This window comes from Rhinoderma darwinii, chromosome 2 (assembly GCF_050947455.1).
Source record: "Rhinoderma darwinii isolate aRhiDar2 chromosome 2, aRhiDar2.hap1, whole genome shotgun sequence".
Taxonomy (NCBI): Eukaryota; Metazoa; Chordata; class Amphibia; order Anura; family Rhinodermatidae; genus Rhinoderma; species Rhinoderma darwinii.
The window spans coordinates 397,844,125-397,867,993 of NC_134688.1; the positions used below are offsets into that span (position 1 = coordinate 397,844,125).

At 40.7% G+C, this 23,869-nt stretch overlaps 1 protein-coding gene across 2 annotated transcripts in view; it reads right to left on the reverse strand.

The window, feature by feature from the left end:
- ADGRG2 (adhesion G protein-coupled receptor G2) overlaps positions 1 to 23,869 on the reverse strand; it is a 119,345-nt gene that overhangs the window by 56,893 nt on the left and 38,583 nt on the right. The window contains exons 4-5 of one of the 2 annotated variants that reach the window (XM_075854021.1): positions 6,051 to 6,080; positions 515 to 562 (exon numbers count right to left, since the gene is read on the reverse strand). In XM_075854021.1, coding sequence (XP_075710136.1) covers positions 515 to 562; positions 6,051 to 6,080 — 78 coding nt within the window. The remainder of the gene's footprint in view (positions 1 to 514; positions 563 to 6,050; positions 6,081 to 23,869) is intronic. The other variant, XM_075854022.1, reaches the window with a different exon arrangement.

A 23,869-nucleotide genomic window follows, 5' to 3' on the forward strand; every position in this document is an offset into this window, starting at 1 on the left:
TAAATGTGGATGCTTCAGGCCACCTGCTGTGCAGGGTACTGCAGCACAGCCCCATTTACTTGAGCACCACTGTGTAGGTGAAAAGTCGAAGGGACTTTGGTTCCTTCCATCTCACGATCAGTGGGAGTCTCCGTGATTGCCTGCCTGATCAGAATGTTGTGGCATGTCCTAGAGATAAGCCATAACATTCTAAGATGGAAATACCCCATTAACTGTTCTACTGATCATCAGTACAATGGCCCTTTCATGTGCCCTTTCTACTGAAGCTGACACGTAATAAATATGTCAGGTTTTCCTACAGTCACAGTTTTATGGAGCAGGAACCGTGCAGAGTTCAGTACTGTACAAGATTCCACAACCTTTACGAGCACTGCCTTGTAAAACTGAGACTGCACATGACGTGAGGGAAGTGTATTCTCTACGACATGCGTGGAAAAAAATAGGCATTCAAATAATTAAATCAAATTAGTTATAATTAGTATAACAAAAACAAGCAGCACAGATTTATTTTTACCTCCAAGAGATCTTTTGAGTAACATGTGAATGTGATTGTTGATCTCACCTGTTTCGTAGAAGAATAAAAAATGAAATAATTAAATTTTACATTTAGATTGAATAATGAGTATAAATTTCCTGCAGATTATTTATTTATTATTTATTTATTAATAAAGAGCATTTATAAGATTGTTGTTCAGACCGACGTTTAAAAGCGTGCTTCGTATGGTAATTACGGTGCAACCTTTTGAACAGCGTTCAGAACAGGAGTTTGGGATGCCGTTCAGCAGCTGAAATAGCTGAAACACATTACCATGAGTATCTTAGGGTATGTGCACACTAGCAAAATGGCTTCCGCTTATAACAGAAACAATGATGTCTTACAACCGGTCAAAATAATGAATGGTTTCCGTCATCTTGACGGCAAAAATAGCGCTACATGCTGTACTACTTGCCTTTAAAAGTAACTGAAACCGAACAAAGGCTCTGAACGCATATGTGAATGGATCCTTATATATGTTTTTTTTTTTTATAAATCAGGAAGAGTAACCACAGGGAAAACAAACTCATGGAGAGTAGAGAAACGGGGTGATGACCATTACAATATCTACTCTCCAATGACAGAACGCAGGTGCCCAATTTTCTCAGATGCCCTCCATTATCACCAAAATCAAATTCATTACATAACAGCAGTATATTATGAAATTGTAGAAACCATTGTTGTTATTTATTTTTATTTATATTTACCATGTTTTTATTTTTTAGCTTTGTATTTGACTGCCATATTATACCCCATGATGGTGTTTAGTTCTGATCACACTTTACATGCTACCGGTTACATTATGATAGTAGTATTTACATATTATCTCTTATTATATTCTCATATTTAGCAATAATGGATTAATATGAATTAAGGTCAGTGCTAAAAGAGAACTTTGGTCATGTGGTCACATGCACAGGTGGATTGTGTGTCCCTATTCGTTGCAATTGCAATAAATACCACAAATTTTACAACTCAACGATGGATACAAATGTCGTTCAAGGGTCACGTGATTTCAAAAGTAGCTTAATAGTGAAAATCTAAAATCATTGACATGGCATTAATGATACAATTGCTTACTTTGCATTATTTGAGCACAGCAAGGGCATCAAACTGTTTTCTTTAAAGGCTATGAAAACACCTTTGAGGGGCATTTTTTTTAAATATAAACAGTTTAGTCAGTTGTTACTTTAGATTTATTCCTTATTAAAAAATAGTTTTACTTTTTGAGATACAGCTGCTCTGTATCCTGTATACAGAGCAGCTGTATCTTTTATTTTGACCTGAATCTGTCAGTCCCGCAGACCTGATGGCTTCATTGTCAGCCATCATATCTATGAACTTAGATGTGATGGATAACAGGTGGATCCTGCATGTCACAGACACGCAGGACCCGCTTTCACTGAACCCGTCAGTCCCACGGACCTGAAAACAGCATTTAGTGCTACATACAGCTGCTCTGTGTAGAGAATACAAAGCAGCTGTATCTAAAAAGTAAAACAAATTTTTAATAAAGACCAATTTTTAAAAAAAATGCCCATCAAAGGTTTACATAGCCTTTAAAAAAAAAAAAGTGATTCTAATATAGAAAATTAAAGAATTATTGTGGTACGCAATGTACTAAATGACAATTGACAACGAAAACTGCTCTTGAATACAATTCCGCTGCACTTTAATGCTTGTATTTAATAGGTTTTGCTTCAAAAGTGTGCATATTGCTACATCTTCCTGTTCGGTTTGACACATAAATAGTAGTAGAAAATCTAAAGAGACTTAAGAAGATAGAGCAAAATAGGAGCAGAAGCCCAAGATAACTAACAGTGTGAAAACTCTGTAACACGGCCCACCACATACTGTGTGCCATTTATAATACTGGTGTCTTCTTATGTGGCAGAGGGGCTTTTGGCCCCCCTAGGCACTGGGGCCCAGGTGCAACTGCTACTTCAGCACCTTCTATAGATATGCCCCCAGAAACCACAACTAAATGAAGTTTCATAATACACTCTAAAACCAGAATACTATAGGAACATGTTCACATAGTTTGAACAGTAAGTCAGTTATTATTGGATAGACAGAGACTCTTGCACAGTCAAACATTATAACAATCATAAAGCCAAACTGCCTTCAAAACCTGAGCATTTAAATATAACTGTATTTAACCTGAATATCCTACTAAACCCCAATACATTCACATGCTGAGAAGCTGAGAAATGGTGCATTTTGGCAAGATATTCATAGCTGAGAGCTGGTGGCCATAGTGGCGCCGATAATAGTGTCTCTGCAGGGTCACAAAATAAATTTTTGCGAAAGGTAGAAATTCGAGGCACTCACCGCTAGTAGCAATAAATAGGTTTATTGAAAGTTATCTCAGTCTGTTAGATGTGGAGAAGCTTCTCCAAACCTAACAGACTGAGATCACTTTCAATAAACCTATTTATTGCCAATAACGGTGAGTGCCTCGAATTTCTACCTTCTACATAAAGTTTCAAGCGTGCTGTTTCAATAGATGAGCACCCCATGGCCACCAATTTGACAGCCTATTCCACGTGTTTAAGCCAGTAAGGATCTTAATGCAGAGATTGTATTGTACCTGAATCAGGGCAGTGCCAGCCTTCTTTCTCTTCATTTATCAAAAATACATTTTTGACTCCTTATCCCTGCACGATTAGTTAGGGGAAAAATATCACCAGTGATCACTATAGACTATCAGCTCTCCAGTGTTACAACCTTGGTAAAAAATCCCCATATGTCATTTTCCTATGGGTTTCATATGGAATTAATGGCAGTTTCACCTAAATGTTCAGGCTCTGAGTGGACTTAAAGGCTATGTACACCTTTAAAAGCACATTTTTTTTTTTTCAATAAAAAGGTAAATTCGTGTGTTTTGTATTTTCCGTGGAACTGACGGGTTCATTGTCAACGGGTCCTGTGTGTCTCTGACACGCAGGATCCAACTGTTATCCATCACATATAAGTTCATAACTTATGTGATCGATTACAGGTAGATCCTGCATGTCAGAGACAAGCAGGACCCGTTGACACTGAACCCGTCAGTGCAGCTGACCTGACTGTTTCAGGTTTTAGCGCACAATACAGCTGCTCTGTATACAGAATACAGAGCACCTGTATCTCAAAAAGTAAAAATAATTTTTAATAAAAACTAATTATAAAGTTGCGCAAAACACACTGATAGGCATTGTTATTTTTTAAAAAAATCACTTTCCGAAGGTGTACATAGCCTTTAGGAGTTATTTATTCAATCAATGCATACATGTACTGATTTTTCCAACTCCAAAATCATATTTTATACCAGTTGCTTTATCTGCAAAGGAATTATCAGCTAGAAACTGATTATACAGTTCACGGTAGATGATAATCATGCCCTAATTTACGCAATACATTTGTACTGAAGCATTAGACTTTTGCTCAGCTGGAAATGAACCTTTTGTTATCATAGACACTCAGATTACCGGTGATAAGCTTGGTATTGTCATCTAAAATTGACAAAAATATATATACAAATGTGATGCCAATGAGAGCTGTTCCTCGGCTACTGTGCTTAGCTTCCTCTGCAGATAAAAAAAAAAATCCAACGAAAAGTACATCCACAGTAAATCAACAGAGCATATTTTATCATTTATTATGGACATGGTAGTGTGATCACATCCTACAGCATGTGAGTCACAACTGAATGTGAATAAGCATTAGACTCCCAATAAGGTAAACATGTCCAAAAAGTAAAAGATTACCGAATAATCGCATACAGTAAGACTCACCAAAAGACCAATACTTTGAGAGGACCACCCATTTAGAAGACCATTTAACAATGCAATTTTGGGTGGTTGTCTCAAAGAGGTTTCTCTATATAAAGGAGTGGGCAAGCAAGAAAGATTTTTGTCCATAAACCTTATTAGCTATAGTTTTCCCTTATTAGGATCTAGGTTTTCACTAGGACTGCTTATAGTTCCTAGAACTTAAAGGTATTACCTGGTCAGAAACAAAACACAAAGGGAGGCAAACATTTTTTATTAAAAAAAAGGCTGATGATGGTAATATTCATTCAAAAAAATAGATTTGATATACAGTATATCTTGAGCGTACTATTTGCTAAAAGTAGAAAATGTTGTTATAACATACACAGGTGTCCATACACCAGTGTAAGGAATCCTTATATTAATAAAAATGTGGGATAAATAGTGCAAACCTAAAGAAAGCTAAGCTAGGGGGGCAATGAAGAACGTATACCACTACAACTCTACTTATCTATGGCTATAGTAGATGAAGATCAGAAAGCCCAAAAATTAGCAAATCAAGCAATGCAGAAAATCAGGTATACAAGGAGAAACGCGTTACATTCAGCTACCATAAATTAGCATGTCCATTGTGAAAGTGATATTTTTAATGCAGCATTACAATGCCTTCGCTATTCCTTACCATTCTTCCTCGGTAAATTAACTCACAAGAATTGGTTCCAAACTTATTGCATCTGGATTAGAAGCGTTAGTAGCAATAGCAGCTTCAACCATTTTATTGCAGTAAAGACACCAAAAATATAATTATGGCATGTCATGTGAGAAGCAAGCCTATATTATTAGGCCTCATGCACACGGCCGTGCACGTAATCACGGCCCGCGATTGCGGGCATGGCCGAACGCCGCAGCCCGCATTTTTGGGCCGTTCTCCCATACAAAGTATGGGAGCACGGCCCGTAAAATACAAAAAGTAGGACATGCTCCATAATTCACGGCACAGTTCTACAGCACGGACACCCTTCCGTAGCGATACGAAAAGATGTCCGCGGCCAACAGAACTGAACAGGTCCGTAATTGTGGACTGTACTGCGGTCCGCAATTACGGAGATTTTTTACGGTCGTGTGCATGGGGCCTCAAAGTGTAGATTCTATTTGAAATAAATTAGTTAAAATTAATAAATATTGTATGTTTAAATTAGCCTTCATAGGGTTGGTTTCAGTTCACGGGTTCCGTCAGACTTTTCCGTCGGTGGAACCCATGAACGAAGGCCAAACCATAGCTTTCCGTTTTTTAGCGGAAGCAATAGCGCAGTGTACTAAGTTATTGTTTCCTTACAAAAAAACGGAAGCCTTATGGAACGAACACAAACGGAATCCTGTTCAGGACCCTCATCTATTAGACAGAGAGAAGAGTATGGAAGGTTTCCCTCGCTGAAGGATCTGACATGTCTGTGTAATGTAAAAATGTGTAATGCTGCAGGTGAACTAAACATTTGCTGCCAGGTTCAAACACAGTGGCTAGGTGAAAGTGATCAGGACAGAAGAGGAAGAAATTAGGTCAAATAGATGAAAATATGTCAGTAAGTATGTGTATCTCTTGTCAATGTACAACTAGTGATATCATTTTGCATTTTATGACTGTTTAAATGGTGCTTCTCACGGCCAAAGTGTCATAATATACTGATAATGATTATATTGTTAGCAAAATGTAGTCTATGCAAAAGGTTTACATAATAAAAATCTGTCTCAGTTCCAAAACTTACCAGAGGTTGGAGCTCCTGATTGATCTTTTGCTGCAAGGAAAAGACGTAGCCAGTTACTAAACATTAACTAGAATTCAAGCATAAAACAAGTTTGCCTCAAGAGGGCCACATTTACTTTCGAAAAGATAAACTGACTGTTCACAGTGCTATTCTCAGGACGCATATACTGATTCATAACATTCATTGGCCAACAGAAGAAATGACTTACATAATGGTGAACTCTAACCATATACTTTCATAATATTTAATACAACAGAAAATGTGTGACTTAGGGTATGTTCACACGCAGTAGCAAAATACGTCTGAAAATACAGAGCTGTTTTCACCTGATAACAGCTCCTGATTTTCAGACGTTTTTTAACAACTCGCGTTTTTCATGGCGTATTTTACGGACGTTATTGGAGCTGTTTTTCAATGAAGTCAATGAAAAAACGGCTCCAAAAACGTCCCAAGAAGTGACATGCACTTCTTTGACGCGGGCGTCTTTTTACGTGCCGTCTTTTGACAGCGACGCGTAAAACGACACCTCGTGGGAACAGAACATCGTAAAACCCATTGAAAGCAATGGGCAGATGTTTGTAGGCGTACTGGAGACATTTTTTCAGGCGGAATTCGATGCGTAAAACGCCCGAATTACGTCTGAAAACAGTGCGTGTGAACATACCCTCATTGAGAAGACAAAGCTTAGCAATTTGGGCTTGTTCTGCTTTAACCCCTTAAGAGTGCGGGTTATTTTGGTCTCGAGGACAAAGTGCTTCTTTTCCCCTTTTTTTCTACTTTAATCACAGCCACCTCCCGTGATTGCGCAGGCACCACTCTGCGTTTTAGGTTCTATCTATGTTCCCAAGGTTGGAAGTACAATGTACCTTCAAGTCACAATATTAATTAATTCTAGAATGACTATTGTAACTTGAAAATATTATAACTTGAGACCATAACTCTATGCAAACAGCAGAGGTATGGGCAGCACAGCAGAACTAGACCTCGCAGGGGCCAAAAGGGTGCCAGCCTCCAGGAATCTGAGTTGCAGGTCCCACAAACGCAGACTCTTTGGTCTGTCTATGCAAAACTAGTAATTCGTTTCAAAGCCCTGAACATGTTCCCTAAAATAAGAAAAAATAAAGATTAAAGAAAATAAGCACAACTTTTTTCTATGTATTTGGGCTTGCTAAATTAAGTGGTTTGTATATCAAGTGCAGTTACTAAACCGGATTGACTTGCTGTGTTCTTGTGTGGGACACTGTGTGGGTACTGTGTGTGATATATGAGTTGAGTGCTTGCTAATAGAAGTTTGCAAAACTGACACAATTTAAAACCCTTTTTTCCTTCTTAGCTTCTGTCCTGCAGTGCAGCTGACGAGGGGGAAGGGTTAACTGCTCTCAGGTGGTATAAATTAAGCAACAGGACTTACTCTGAGCTTGCTCTGTTTGGCCTTGCTAAATTAAGTGGTTTGTATATCAAGTGGAGTTACTAAACCGGAGTAAAAAAGGGGAGTTAAAGTCCCTGAAAGTACTCTTCTTCTTTTCTTTTACTTTAACAATTGTTCACTGTTTTTTTGTAACTGGAATAATGGAGAGCAAGATTGGAGGTTTTCTTCAGTGCACAGTCTGCCATATGTATGCACGACTGGAGCCAGAGTTCCAGGGTGAATACCTCTGTGGCAGATGTGAGCATGTTGTTCACCTGGAAGCTCGCATTAGAGATCTGGAGGAGAAAAATGCACCACTGAGGGCGATAGACAATCTTGAGCAGAGCATGCTGCTCACTGAGCAAGCAGTTAGTGGGGTAGAACTGGAGGGTGAAGACATGGGTCAGCAGGCTCAGGCAAGTAGCTGGGTTAATGTAGTTAGGGGCAGTAGAAAGGGGACCAAGAAAAAGAAGGCCAATCCTGTTTCTGATATTCCAAGCAAAATTGCCAAGTTGGGTGATGATGCGAAGGTGTCAGTCTCAGACATGGCATCCCTAGTAGATACTGATCTCCTTAACAGCCGGGAGAACAGCCCATCTAGTAGTCGGCGGGATGATAATGCAGGTAAGGCAAGACAATTAGTAGTTGTAGGGGATTCTATAATCAGGAAGACGTATAGAATAATTTGTCGCCAAGACCGCCTCAACCGAATGGTTTACGGTCTGCCTGGTGCCAGGGTTCGGCATGTGGTGGAACGGGTGGATAAATTAGTGGGCAGGGCTGGCGATGATCCAGCTGTCGTGGTCCATGTGGGAACCAATGACAGAATAATTGGTAGGTGGAGGAGCCTTAAGAATAATTTTAAAGAACTAGGCTACAAGCTGAAGGGAAGGACCTCCAAGGTTGTATTCTCAGGAATACTGCCTGTGCCATGCGCATCACAGGAAAGACAGCGGGAGCTCAGGGAATTAAATGCATGGCTTAAGTCTTGGTGTAGAGGAGAAGGCTTTGGGTTCCTAGAGCACTGGGCTGACTTTTCATTGGGGTACAAACTGTATTCTTCAGATGATCTGCACCTAAATGGAAGGGGGTCCGCTGTGCTGGGGGAGAGAATTCTAGCTGGGGAGCGGAGTATTTAAACTAGGGCTGAGGAGGGAGGTCAATGTAGAAAATAAAGGGGTAGTTAGGTTAGAGAGGGGTCAGTCTATATAGGTTGGGGGAGAAATAGACTGTGGAGAGAGGACTAGACAACAGGATAAGGAGATCCATTTGTTTCAAAACAGCAGTGAAAACAAAAATGCCCAAATAATGTCAAATAATCCCATTTCTGATACTCAAAGTGAAAAACTGAAAGGAAAGTTAAAGTGTATGTCCACAAATGCCAGAAGTCTAGCAAGCAAAATGGGGGAGCTAGAGGCCTTGGTACTGGAGGAACATATAGATATAGTTGGTGTTGCTGAAAAATGGCTAGACTCTTCTCATGACTGGTCTGTAAATCTACAGGGTTCTACACTGTTTCGGAAGGACAGGACAAATTGTAAAGGCGGTGGTGTATGTCTGTATGTGAGAAGTGATATGAAGGTCAGTGTGAAAGAGACAATAGTGGGTGAAGATTGGGAGGAGGTTGAAACCTTGTGGGTGGAATTACAAAGGGAGGTAAACACTGAAAAAATAACTTTTGGTGTAATCTATAGACCCCCCCCCCCCCAATATAACTGAGGAGATGGATGATGAGCTATATAAAAAAAATGGAGCGGGCAGCACAGGTGGGTACTGTAGTGATAATGGGAGACTTTAATTACAGGGATATTAATTGGTGTCAAGGTTCTGCTTCAACTGCAAAGGGGAGAAATTTCCTCAACCTATTGCAGGAAAATTTTATGGGCCAGTTTGTAGAAGACCCGACTAGAGGTGAAGCTCTGTTGGATCTGGTCTTTTCTAATAATACAGAGCTTGTTGGGAATGTCAATGTTCGTGAAAACCTCAGTAACAGTGATCTCAATATAGTTATATTTTACCTATACTGTAAAAAACAAACACAGGCTAGGAGGGCAAAAACACTTAATTTTAAGAAGGCAAATTTCCCCAGGATGAGGGCTGAAATTTAGGATATAGACTGGGAAGAACTAATGTCAAATAATGGTACCAATGATAAATGGGAGATTTTAAGATCTACTTTGGGTAATTATAGTGAAAAATGTATCCCCATAGGTAACAAGTATAAACAACTAAAATGAAACCCCACATGGCTTACACCTTCTGTAAAAAGGGCAATACATGACAAAAAAAGGCATTTGAAAAATACAAATCTGAGGGTACAGCTGTAGCCTTTGTAAATTATAAAGAGCTTAATAAAATCTGTAAAAAGGTAATAAAATCAGCAAAATATACAAAATGAAAGGCAAGTGGCCAATGATAGTAAAACAAATCCCCAAAAATTTGACAAGTATGTAAATGCAAAAAAGCCAAGGTCTGAACATATAAGACCCCTTAATAATGGTAATGGGGAGTTGGTCACAGGGGATCAAGAGAAGGCAGAGTTACTAAATGGGTTCTTTAGTTCTGTATATACAACAGAAGAAAGAGCAGCTGATGTAGCCGGTGTCAGTGCTGTTAATATATCAGTTGATATACTAAATTGGATGAATGTAGATATGGTGCAAGCGAAGTTAAATAAAATAAATGTACACAAGGCCCCGGGACCAGATGGGTTACACCCTAGAGTTCTTAAAGAGCTTAGCTCCGTTATTTCTGTCCCCCTCTTCATAATATTCAGAGATTCTCTTGTGACTGGTATAGTGCCAAGGGACTGGCGCAGGGTAAATGCCTATTTAGAAAAAGGGCTCTAGGTCTTTCCCGGGTAATTATAGACCAGTAAGCTTAACATCCATCGTGGGGAAAATGTTTGAGAGGCTATTGAGGGACTATATACAGGATTATGTGACAAAAAATAGTATTACAAGTTACCGCCAGCACGGTTTTACTAAGGACCGAAAGTTGTCAAACCAACCTGATTTTTTTTTATGAAGAGGTGAGCAGAAGCCTAGACAGAGGGGCCGCTGTGGATATAGTGTTTTTGGACTTTGCAAAGGCATTTGATACTGTCCCTCATAGACGTCCAATGGGTAAATTAAGGACTATAGGTTTAGAAAATATAGTTTGTAATTGGATTGAGAATTGGCTCAAGGACCGTATCCAGAGAGTTGTGGTCAATGATTCCTACTCTGAATGGTCCCCGGTTATAAGTGGTGTACCACAGGGTTCAGTGCTGGGACCACTATTATTCAACTTATTTATTAATGATATAGAGGATGGGATTAATAGCACTATTTCTATTTTTGCAGATGACACCAAGCTATGTAATATTGTTCAGTCTATGGAAGATGTTCGTAAATTGCAAGCTGATTTGAACACACGAAGTGTTTGGGCATCCAGTTGGCAAATTAAGTTTAATGTAGATAATGTACTTGTAGATCATAGACTGAATAACAGCATGCAATGTCAATCAGCTGCTTCTAAGGCCAGCAGGATATTGTCGTGTATTAAAAGAGGCATGGACTCACGGGACAGGGATATAATATTACCACTGTACAAAGCATTAGTGAGGCCTCATCTAGAATATGCAGTTCAGTTCTGGGTTCCAGTCCATAGAAACGATGCCCTGGAGTTGGAAAAAATACAAAGAAGAGCAACGAAGCTAATAAGGGGCATGGAGAATCTAAGTTATGAGGAAAGATTAAAAGAACGAAACCTATTTAGCCTTGAAAAACGGGATAGTAGATGGCTTTAAAAAAAGGGTTAGATAATTTCCTAGAACAAAAAAATATTATCTCCTATGTGTAGAAATGTATCCCTTCCCCATTCCTTGGTTGAACTTGATGGACATGTTTCTTTTTTCAACCGTACTAACTATGTAACTATGTAGAAGACAGGAGCTTTTTCAGGGTCCTGTACAGTTTAGTAAAATTAAAATGGCGGCAACCTCATCTAGGGTCCAAGAGAGCTTGTTCTTGCACAGGTAGATAGCAATAAATTTCAGCAAATGTAATACTGTACTGCAGAAAGGCACTAAAGCAGACAAAAAACATTAAGGGTATGTTCACACAGCAACGCCAATTACGTCTGAAATTACAGAGCAGTTTTCAGGCGAAAACAGCTCCTGAATTTCAGACGTTTTTGCAAGTGCACGCTTTTTTAGCGGCATCCATTACGGACGTAATTGGAGCTGTTTTTCAATGGAGTCAATGAAAAATGGCTCCAATTACGCCCCAAGAAGTGACATGCACTTCTTTGAGGCGGGCGTCTTTTTACGCGCCGTCTTTTGACAGCGGCGCTTAAAAAAAAGCCAGTCTGCACAGAACACTGTAAGACCCATTGAATTCAATGGGCAGATGTTTGCAGACGGTTTGGAGCCGTTTTTTCGGGCATAATTCCAGGCGTAAAACGCCTGAATTACGTCCGTAAATAAGGCGTGTGAACATACCCTAACAAATACCCTTGTTTACCTTTAGGGTATGTTCACACGTAATTCCGCCTCAAATTCCGCCTGAAAAAACGGCACCATTACGCCTCCAAACATCTGCCCACTGCTTGCAATGGGATTTACGGTGTTCTGTTCCCACGAGGCGTAATTTTACGTGTCGTTTTCAAAATACGGCACGTAAAAAGACGCAGCGTAAAAAGAAGTGCAGGTCATTTCTTGGGACATTTTTGGAGGCGTTTTTCATTGACTCCATTGAAAAATAGCTCAAAAAACGGCCGTAAAATACGCCACAAAAAACGCGAATTGCTACAAAAACGTCTGGAAATCAGGAGCTGTTTTCACTTGAAAACAGCTCTGTATTTTCAGACGAATTTTGCTAAGCGTGTGAACATACCCTTATTCCCAAAATAGACCCTAAGGGTATGTTCACACGGCAGCGTCCGTAACGGCTGAAATTACGGGGCTGTTTTCAGGAGAAAACAGCCCCGTCATTTCAGCCGTAACGGCATGTGCAGGCGCTTGAACGCCGCGTCCATTACGGACGTAACTGGAGCTGGTTTTCCACGGAGTCCATGGAAAACGGCTCCATTTACGTCTGAAGAAGTGACATGACACTTCTTTGGCGCGGGCGTCTATTTACGCGCCGTCTTTTGACAGCGACGCGTAAATATACGCCTCGTGTGAACAGACAAACGTCAGCCCATTGCTTTCAATGGGCAGATGTTTGTCAACGCTTTCAAGCCGTAATTTCGGACGTAATTCGGGGGTTAAAATGCCCGAATTACGTCCGTAAATAGGCCGTGTGAACATACCCTTACAGGGAACCTAGGCAGTTGTTGAAAAACATTAGGGCCTTTCATGTTGGGTAGCAGAGTAGAACAAAATGGGACCTTGTCTGTTGGGTAGTTTAGTGATACAAACTGAAGTATTGGTTGTTGTGTTACCTAGTAAAAGACAATTCATTATAGGAGTTTACAGTTGTTGTATCAAATATCTTCTGCTCTACAACGTGAAGCCTGCAGATCTGTTTGCATTTTTCAACGCGACAGGCTCCCTTTCAGTGCACTGAAATTTTAATTTTTTTATTTTTACAAAATATTTGTCTCTGCAACTAGAGCAGACATAGCAGCCTCTGGAAGAAAGAAAAACATTTTGACATTTTCAAAACTTCCTGGAGTTTTCAATGGTTTCAAAAACATGCAAATACCTCCAGCAAAAAAGTGGTAAAAAGTAGTCTATGTTATTTCTCTTTTCACCTGTCCAAGTACCCATTACCAGCTACTGAAGAAACAAATCCTAACCAAGACTCCAAACGGCAACTAAAACGGTCGCATTTGTGACAAAAAAATATAATTTGGAGGCTACGTTTTTAACCCCTTCCCTCCGCAGCCATTTTTCGGATTTGCACTTTTGTTTTTTCCTCCCCACCTTCCAAAAGCCATATTTTTCCATCAATATTGCCATATGAGGGCTTGTTTTTTGCGGGATGAGTTGTAGATTTTCACAGTATCATTTTTTGTACTATATAATGTAGTGGGAAATGAGAAAAAAATATATGTGGGGTGGAATAGGAAAAAAACAGCAATTCCTCAACCTTTTGGGTGGTTTTGTTTTTACGGCGTTCACCGTACAGTAAACACGGCATGTTAACTTTATTCTGCGGGTCAATACAATTACAGCGATACCAAATTTATATAGTTTTGTTTATGTTTTACTACATTTACAAGGAAAAAACTGATTGTTAAAAATAAAATTTTAGTTTTGTCGCCACATTCTGAGAGCCATAACGTTTTTATTTTTCTGTCGATTTAGCTGTGTGAGGGCTTATTTTTTGCGTGGCGAGCTGCAATTTATATTGGTACCATTTTGGGACACGTGAGACTTTTTTGATCACTTTTTATATAATTTTTTGTGGGAGAAGAAGGGACCATAAAACAGCAATTCTGATGTTTTTCATTTTTTACGGCGTTCACTGTGCGGACTAAATAATGATATATTGTAATAGTTCAGACTTTTACGGATGCGACGATACTAGTCAGTTAGCTTTTTATTTTTTTTACATTGTGCATGAGGAAAAATGGGAAAAGGGTTTTTTTTTATTGAGCTTTTAATTTTTGTATTTTTTTCTTTGTTAAAAAAACTTTTTTACTGTTTTTTACTTTTTTTACTTGTCCCCCTAGGGGACTTTAACCAGCGATCGTTAGATCGCTTACACGATATACTGCAATACTAATGTATTGCAGTATATCGCGATTCTGCCAGTCTCCTATGAAGCCCTGCCGGAGATGGCGGACCTGGGGGACTTCATCAGGCCACCAGGCTGCCGTGCCAACCAACGGCTCCCCCCAATCTCGCCGTGGGGGGGCCGTTGGGACGTTAAAGGGGGTCGCCCCCCTGTTTTTAGTCATTTAAATGCCGTGATCGCTATTGAACGCAGCATTTAACTTGTCAAACAAGCGGGATCACGCTCGAACGGGATCCCGCTCGTTACCCGGAAGTGCCAGCTGTAACACACAGCCGACACACTCACTCTATGGAGCGGTCTCAGCCCGCTCCATATTCCCCCACCCGCCGTGTTCCGTATATATACGGCAGATGTCGGGAAGGGGTTAAAACTAAGGAGCCAAAGGCAACCAAGTGATTTATTTATTTTTTAGCCTGGAGCCCTGATACAAAGTCATGAATTTAAGGGCTTGCCCACCCGCTGCGGAATTGTCGCATTTTATCCGTCCGGAATTTCAAAAACGCAGCAGAATACAGTAGCAGCATGGTGGATGAGATTTAACAAATCTCATCCACATGCTGCATAAAAATTCCGAGCAGAAATTGACCTGCGGTGCGTATTTTTCAGACCGCGGCATGTCAATTCCTGTTGCGGAATGTGAAGAGAATTGCTGCATTTTTCAGGATATGTCACAATCACCTTGCACTGGGAAAAACGCAGCAATTTGCGCAACATTTTCTGCCGTAAAACGCGCAGGAAATAGTGAATTTTTGCCGCAGCGGAATGTCTGCGAATTTCAATGGAATTTTCTGCACCAATTTCGTTGTGTGTGGACAAGCCTTCAGTAGCCAATCAGTCCACACTCTAGTGTAAAGGCTCTGGTCAGTCAGTTCAAAGTCTAGTGTAAGGCCGTATTTACACGAGCGTAGTTCACGTCCGTGATACGCGCGTGAAAATCACGCGTGTCGCACGGACCTATGTAAGGATGTCATTTGCGCGAAAATCACGCAGCCATGCACCAAACACTTATGACACATGGTACTGCAACGCGCAAAAAACGCTGCTTTTTTGCACGCGCAAAACGCACACGTTCGTGTGAATTTCGTCTAAACGCTACAGTCAGTCTGTCAGTTCACTAGAAGGCTACATTCACACATTGCAGAATTTGGTGCAGAAAATCTGCATCAAAATTACAGGTATACGCAAGTAATTCCCAAGGTAAAATCCGCACCTCATAGTGCGTGTTTTGTTTTTAGATGCTTTTTTTTCATTTTGATGCAGAAATAGGTGCATTTTTAGGCTGTAGATTTTGGTGCGTTTGCTTTTTTAAAACTAGTCAGATACAATTCGCAAGCAAAAAGATAAATTGACATGCTGCGAATTTTTAAATTTTGAACCGCAGGTCAATTAACCTGCAGGAAAAAAATATGCAACGTGTAGATGAGATTTCTTGAAAGCTCATTTACTTTGCTGGTACTGTATTATGCTGCGGATTTGCCGCATGCAAATCCACATGTAATACGCATCGTGTGCATTTGGCCTAAATGCTGCAGTCACTTTACAGTCTAGTCTAAACGCTGAGGCAAGTTAGTCCACACTCTAATGTAAATGTTGTGGTCGGTCAGTCCACAGTTTTGGGTAAATGCTGCCACGTTTTTTTATTTATTTTACAAGTAATAATTTCGATTTTTAATTCGGCGATGAAAATCAGGCTTTGGCTCCTAAATTTTAAGACTAAGGAGCCAAAGATGCCCTATTGATTTTTTTATGCAAAGATATTTGATCCAACAACAGTAAGTTCCTTAATGAGTTGTCTTTTACTAGGTAATACAACAACCAACACTGCAATTTGTATCACTTTACTACAAAACAGACAAGGTCCCATTTTGTTCCACTGTACTACCCAACATGAAAGGCCCTCATTTGTTTCACCACTGTCAAAGGCTCAGTTCATTCCTTAGTCAGAGGATCCGTTAAGATCTGACGGGAAAAATATTGCACATATCATTATTTTTCCTGTCCAAACTACGGACATCATGCCGTGCCACAATGAACCCCATAAGGTGGTATACGTCGTAAGACAGATCCGGCAGAGCATTGTGGCTTCCATTATGAATGGAAGCCACAGCACAAATGTGAACATAGCCTCACAAGGCAGGCAAGGTCTAGATCTGTACTACTGTATATACCACTGTATTAGCCAACAGCTAAGGCCCCAGTTTGTACCACTGTACCACGCAACATACCAATGATAGGAATGATTTTGGTTAGTTTCAAATAACTAAATCAAATAATCCTGCAAGATGCAAACAAAATATTCTTGCCCAACACAGACCATGAAGCATAACTGACTGCAAATAAATATAATACTTTTCTCCATTTCCAAGTGAGTCATTTAAACCCCTAGTAAAATTATGAATTTCCATCTCTCTCTCTCTCTCTCTCTCTGATGTTGCCTTTCTAGTAGAACCAATTCTGGAATCTGGACAGCAAAAGGAAATATATAACTTGAGCTTCCAGGGTTTCAGATTAGGACCAATATTATAAAATGTAGAAAAGCCGCATTTCTTCTTCTTATTTTTCCTTGTTTACCAGTTAAAAAACTCATTTTAAGAAACTGTAGATCAAAAAACTGTGCTTCATAAGTTAAATAAAGTAAGATAGAAACTACGGAACCCATTAAGTTAGGTGAATAGATGCTCTTTTTCATAGCAATAGTTTGAGTCTTTCATATTTAAGAAATATTTAGGATTTTTCCTGGATTGTCTTGAGCGGCAATTGTTTTGTTTTTCTGCATAAATCAATAGACACTTTTATCATTTAGGGGCTGCACACATATGCATCGGAGGGTCCAGCATAAATTACCAGAAACAATAGCATCGGCGACCCCAACGGAAAGCCGACAGAAGACCGTTGCGTCCAGCTTTCCCTTGGTTTGCTCCTCTGACAGAGCAGAACAACTGAATGCCCTGACGCAGATGTGAACAGGGACTTGTGCTATTACTGTGTTTTGGACTTGTAATACCTGTAAAACAATTGTGCAGAGGCATCCAAAAGCCCACAGCTTCATGTCCTTTAGATGAAGTCCTTGTTGACAGGTGTTATTTGTAAAAAAAAAAAAACAAACAGTGTCTATACCAGGGGTCTCAAACTCGGCCGGGTAAGTGGGCCACATATAGAAAAAATGGGAAGTTGACGGGCCACATTACTTTCAAATTTGATACAATAAAAAATTATTGTTAATCAATTAGTTGTTTGAACTGCTATAACACTATATTACTATAATACTAATACTACGTTACTATAATAATAACGCTAGGTTTAAAATTTGAGAGAATTCTCCACGTGCTTATTTCAACAATCCAGTTTAATTGTTGCTAAATGCAGTCCGGCGGCTCAGTTGGCAGCGTTTGGCAGACACGCAAATCAAGATTGGGCAGCCCCTTTTTAGATGCCACAGTGCCCTCTGTAGATAATGCCACAGTGCGCCTCTGTAGATAATGCCACAGTGCCCTCTTTAGATAATGCCAGTGCCCTCTGTAGATAATGCCACAGTGCCCTCTGTAGATAATGCAACACACCCCTAGATGCCACAGTGTCCTCTGCAGATACTGCCACACACCCACTTGTAGATGCTGCCACAGTACCCTCTGTAGATGCTGCCAGTGCCCTCTGTAGATGCTGCCACAGTGCCCTCTGTAGATGCTGCCACAGTGCCCTCTGTAGATATGCTGCCACAGTGCCCTCTGTAGATATGCTGCCACAGTGCCCTCTTTAGATATGCTGCCACATTGCCCTCTGTAGATATCCTGCCACAGTGCCCTCTGTAGATATGCTGCCACAGTGCCCTCTGTAGATATGCTGCCACAGTGCCCTCTGTAGATATGCTGCCGCAGTGCCCTCTGTAGATATGCTGCCACAGTGCCCTCCGCAGATGCTGCCACACACACCCCAAGTAGATAGCTCTAGGAGTGGAATCCCCAGCCAGAGCGTTGCCGACCCTTTGGCTGGGGATTCCTCTGCTGTTGGAGCCCCTGACGTCACTGTCCATACACTGTGACGTCAGGGGATTCTCCTGGACGGGAATGTGATATCAGGGGCAACCCCAGACTGGAGTCCCGGGCAGAGCGCTAGTAGGCACTTCCTGGGACTCCAGCTGTGCTCCTGACTTCACTGGGACTTCTATTCTGGGGAAGCCCCTGACATCACTGTCGATGTATGGACAGCGATGTCAGGGAATTCCACAGAGTCCCGGAGCAGAGCCTGTACTAGCGCTCTGCTCGGGACTCCTATCTGGGGAAGACCCTGACAACACTGTCCATATATGGACAGCGATGTCAGGGAATTCTACAGAGTGCCGAAGCAGAGCCGATACTAGCGCTCTGCACAGGACTCCAGCTCTGGGGAAGCCCCAGACATCGCTGTCCATATGTGGACAGCGATGTCAGGGAATTCCACAGAGTCCCGGAGCAGAGCCTGTACTAGCGGCTCTGTGTCCCGCGAGCCGCAGATGACTGCCCCAGGGGCCGCATGTGGCCCGGGGGCCGCGTGCTTGAGACCCCTGGTCTATACACAGTCTGAGACAGTAAAAATGTATTGGATATTGTCAGTCTGTGTAGGGACATACCCCCAACTGGTAACACCCATTTGTCATTTTATTCATAAATTTGTAGGTGGAATAACAGAGGAATGGTACAATGCACAGTTCTACGTAAAGATGCTCCAAAATGGTAGTTACTTAAACAATTAGCTCAGGGAAGATGGCAGATCCTCTTTGAAGATCCGATGACTTTTTTTTATGCAACTACAGTGCTGTGAAAAAGTATTTGGCAGTCACGTGAAGACTTCTATATTTGCTAATTTGTCACACTTAACCCCTTCCCGACATTTAACGTAGCCATACGCCAAAGTCGGGTAGGGGATGTATGGAACAGGCTCACGGAGTGAACCCACTCCATATGATGCCGGTGTCGGCTGTTTGTTACAGCCGGCACTTCAGAGCAACGAGCGGCATTGCTCCATCGCTCCAATAGCGACCGCAGCATTTAAATCGTTAGAAAAAGGGGCACGACCCCCTCTAACAGTTCATCGCGCCCCCCGCAACGCAATCGCGGGGGGGGGGTGATGGTTGCTATGGCTGCCTGGGTGCTTAATGAAGGCCCCCAGGTCCGCCATCTTTGTACACCTATTAAGCCTTGCCTCCGGCAGGGCTTAATAGATGCCTGTCAGAATCACGATATACTGCAATACATTAGTATTGCAGTATATCGTGCAAGCGATCTAATGATCGCTGGTTGAAGTCCCCTAGGGGGACTAATAAAAAAATTAAAAATTAGTTAAATAAAGTTTGTTTTTTGTGTAAAAAAAATAAAAATATTAAAACTTCAAAAAACCCCCCTTTTCCCATTTTCCCCCTAGAGCATAGTAAAAAAATAAATAAATAAACATAATTGGTATTGCCGTGTCCATAAAAGTCTGAACTATTACAATATATAATTATTTAACCCGCACGGTGAACGCCGTAAAAAAAAAATTGTAAACGCCAGAATCTCTATTTTTTGGTCTCCTAAGCTCCCACAAAAAATGAAATAAAAAGTGATCAAACCGTCGCTTGTACACCAAAATGGTATTATTAAAAACTACAGTGTATCCCGCAAAAAATAAGCCCTCATACCACTTAATCGATGGAAAAATAAAAAAGTTCTGGCTCTCGGAATTTGGAGACACAAAATAAATTTTCTTTTTTACACTTAGGTTTTTACTTGTAAAAGTAGTAAAATATAGAAAAAACTATATATATTTGGTATCGCCATAATCGTATTGACCCACAGAAAAAAGGTAACATGTTGTTTTAATTGCAGAGTGAATTCCGTAAAAACGGCGTGCAAATAAACATGGCGGAATTGCTGTTTTTTTTCATTTTCTACCCAACAAATATTTTTTTTCCCGTTTCCTAGTACATTACATGGCAAAATATATGGTGCTACGAAAAACTACAACTCGTCCCGCAAAAATCCAGCCCTCATAGTACTAGATCGACGGAAAAATAAAGACGTTATGGCGTTTGGAAGGTGGGGAGGAAAAAACGAAAATGAAAATCTGAAAAAGGGCTGCGGCGGGAAGGGGTTAAAAGTTTCAGATCATCCAACTTATTTTAATATGATAAAGAGTAAACACAAAATGCAGCTTTAAAAGGATTACTTCATTTATTGAGAATAAAGATTTTTTTCAAAATGTATATCACCCATGTGAAAAAGTAATTGTACCCCTAAGGCTATGTTCACACGGAGTATTTTGCCGATTTTTTTGACGCGGAAACCGCGTCGCAAAACTCAGCAAAAACGGCCCGAAAATGCCTCCCATTGATTTCAATGGGAGGCGTCGGCGTCTTTTTCCCGCGAGCAGTAAAACTGCCTCGCGGGAAAAAGAAGCGACATGCCCTATCTTCGGGCGCTTCCGCCTCTGACCTCCCATTGACTTCAATGGGAGGAAGAGAAAGCGTATTTCACAGTGTTTTATGCCCGCGGCGCTCAATGGCCGCGGGCGAAAAACGGCACGAAAAAAATCCGCGAAAATCGGCGTGCAGGGAGAGGAAAATCTGCCTCAAACTTCCAAACGGAATTTTGAGGCAGATATTCCTCCTGCAAAATACTCCGTGTGAACATAGCCTAACCCTAATAACTGGTTGTGCCAACCTTGGTAGTAACAACTGAACTCAAATGTGGAGGAATTTTGGCCCTCTCTTCTTTGCACAATTGTTTTAATTCGGCTACATTGGAGGGTTTTTGAGCATGAACTGCCAGTTGCAGGACTTGTCACAGCATCTCAATGGGATTCAAATCAGGACTTTGACTCGGCCTTTTCATAAACTTAATTTAGTTTCATCTGAGCCATTCAGTGATTCTGATCATTGACCTGCTGCATAATCCAACTACGCTTGAGATTTAGATCACGAACTGACGGGTGGACATTTCTTCATGTTTCCATCAATTATGACCAGTCGCCCAGGTCCTGCAGTAGCAAAACAGCCCCAGACCATCACACTACCACCACCATGTGTGACTGTTGGTATGATGTTCTTATGGCGGAATGAGGTGTTAGCTTTACACCAGATATTATGAGACCCATGTCATCCAAAAAGTTTCAACTTTGACTCATCAGTCCACAGAATATCATTGCAAAAGTCTTGGGGGTCATCTAGTAGCTAAGGGGAAATTACTTTTTCACATAGGGTCAGGTAGAGCTGAACAGAATTGTTCATAAATTCAATAAATGAAATTATTTAAAAAGAGCATTTTGTGTAAGTCCCAAGGTATATTAACCCCTTCTCTCTTTGTCCACTTTTGACCTTCCTGACAGAGCCTCATTTTTCAAATCTGACATGTTTCAATTTATGTGGTAATAACTTGGAATGCTTTTACCTATCCAAGCGATTCTGAGATTGTTTTCTCGTGACACATTGGACTTTATGTTACTGGCAAAATTTGCCCGATACATTCAGTGTTTTAATTGTGAAAAATTGCAAAAATTAGCATTTTCCTAAATTTAAATGTATCTGCTTGTAAGACAGGCAGTTATACCACACAAAATTGTTCCTAATTAACATCCCCCATATGCCTACCTTATGTTTTCATCACTTTTTGAACATCCTTTTATTTTTCTAGGACGTTACAAGGCTTAGAACTTTAGCAGCAATTTCTTACATTTTCAAGATAATGTCAAAAGGCTATTTTTAGAGGGGCCAGTTGTGAAGTGGCTTTGGGAACCTTATATATTAGAAACCCCCAAAAAAACGTCACCCCTCAAAGTATTCAAAACAGCATTTAGAAAGTTTCTTAACCCTTTAGATGTTTCACGGGAATTAAAGCAAAGTAGAGGTGAAATTTACAAATTTAATTTCTTTTTGTAGAAATTAATTTTTAATAAAAAATTTTTGTAACACAGAAGGTTTTACTACAGAAACGCAACTCAATATTTATTGCTCAGGTTCTGCAGATTTAGAAAATATCCCACATGTGGCCTTAGTGTGGTAATAGCCTGTAGAACCAGCCTCAGAAGCAAAAGAGCACCTAGAGGATTTTGGGGCCTTCTTTTTATTAGCATATATTTTAGGCACCATGTCATGTTTGAAGGTGCCAAAACAGTGGAAATCACCCAAATTGACTCCATTTGGGAAACTACACACCTCAAGGAAATTAGCTAGGGGTTTAGTGAGCATTTTAACCCCACAGGTTCATTGCAGAAATTATTGAAAGTAGGCCTTAAAAATTAAAATCTACATTTTAATCTCCACAAGGACTAATGGAAAAAAAGCACCGCAAAATTTGTAAAGCATTTTCTCCAGAGTAAAACAATACCACACATGTGGTCATAAACGGCTGTTTCGACACACAGCAGGGCTTAGAAGGGAAAGAGAGCTTATTTGGCTTTTGGTGCTCAAATTTAGCAGGAATGGTTTGCGGCGGCCATGTCGCATTTGCAAAGACCCTGAGGGGACCAAAGCAGTGGAAACCCCCCAGAAGTGACCAGATTTTGAAGACTACACCCCTCAAGGTATTCACCTAGGGGTGTAGTGAGCATGTTAACCCCGCAGGTGTTTTGCAGAAATTAGTGTGCACTCGATGTTGCAGAGTGAAAATTGTATTTTTTCCATAGATATGCCAATATGTGGTGCCCGGCTTGTGCCACCATACCAAGATCGCTCTCTAATTATTATGCTGTGTTTCCCGGTTTTAGAAACACCCTTCATGTGGCCCTAATCTTTTGCCTGGACATTTGACAGGGCTCAGGAGTGAAAGAGTACCATGTACAATTGAGGCCTAATTTGGCGATTTACAAAGTATTGGTTCACAATTGCAGAGCTCTGATGTGAAATAATAAAAGAAACCCCTGAGAAGTGACCCCATTTTGGAAACTGAACCCCTCAAGGCATTTATTAAGAGGTGTAGTGAGCATCTTCATCCCACAGGTCTTTTTCATAAATGATTGCGCTCCGGATGGTGCAAAGTAAAAATGTAAATTATTCCCTAGATATGCTATTTCAGTGTCAAATATGTCGTGCCCAGCTTGTGCCACTGGAGACACACACCCTAAAAATTGTTAAAAGGGTTCTTCCGGGTATGGCGATGCCATATATGTGGAAGTCAACTGCTGTTTGGGCACGCTGTAGGGTTCAGAGTGGAGGGAGCGCCATTTGGCTTTTGGAGCATGGATTTGCTTGGTAGTAGATTTGTTTAAATATTGCTGCTGTTTACATTCATAATGTGGCACATGTAATCCGGGCAGAGTACATCAGGGGCATAGTCAGGTGGTATAATAATTGGGTTAAAAAAAACAATAAAACAATCCATAGATGTGTGTTACGCTGTGCTCAATCCTTTCTGCACAGGCCAGTGTCGCACTGATAAATGATGTCCTTACTTATCCCCCTTTTGGTCCACACTCCGCACCTTTGCAGTTTGTAGAATTTTGCTGGTAAGTGTTGTCCTGTTATAATACGGGCACCCTCGCTTCCAACAGATATGTGTGAGCCCTCCCCTTCCTGGTTCCCTAATTTTAGGGCCTTGATTATTCGCCTCTTGAAAAATGTTCCCCTCGGGCCGGCACAACTGCATATTTTTTCTTTCCTGACTTATTGGAGCCTTAACTAATTTTATTTTTTTATAGACGTAGTGGTATGAGGGCTGTTTTTTTGCGGGACGAGC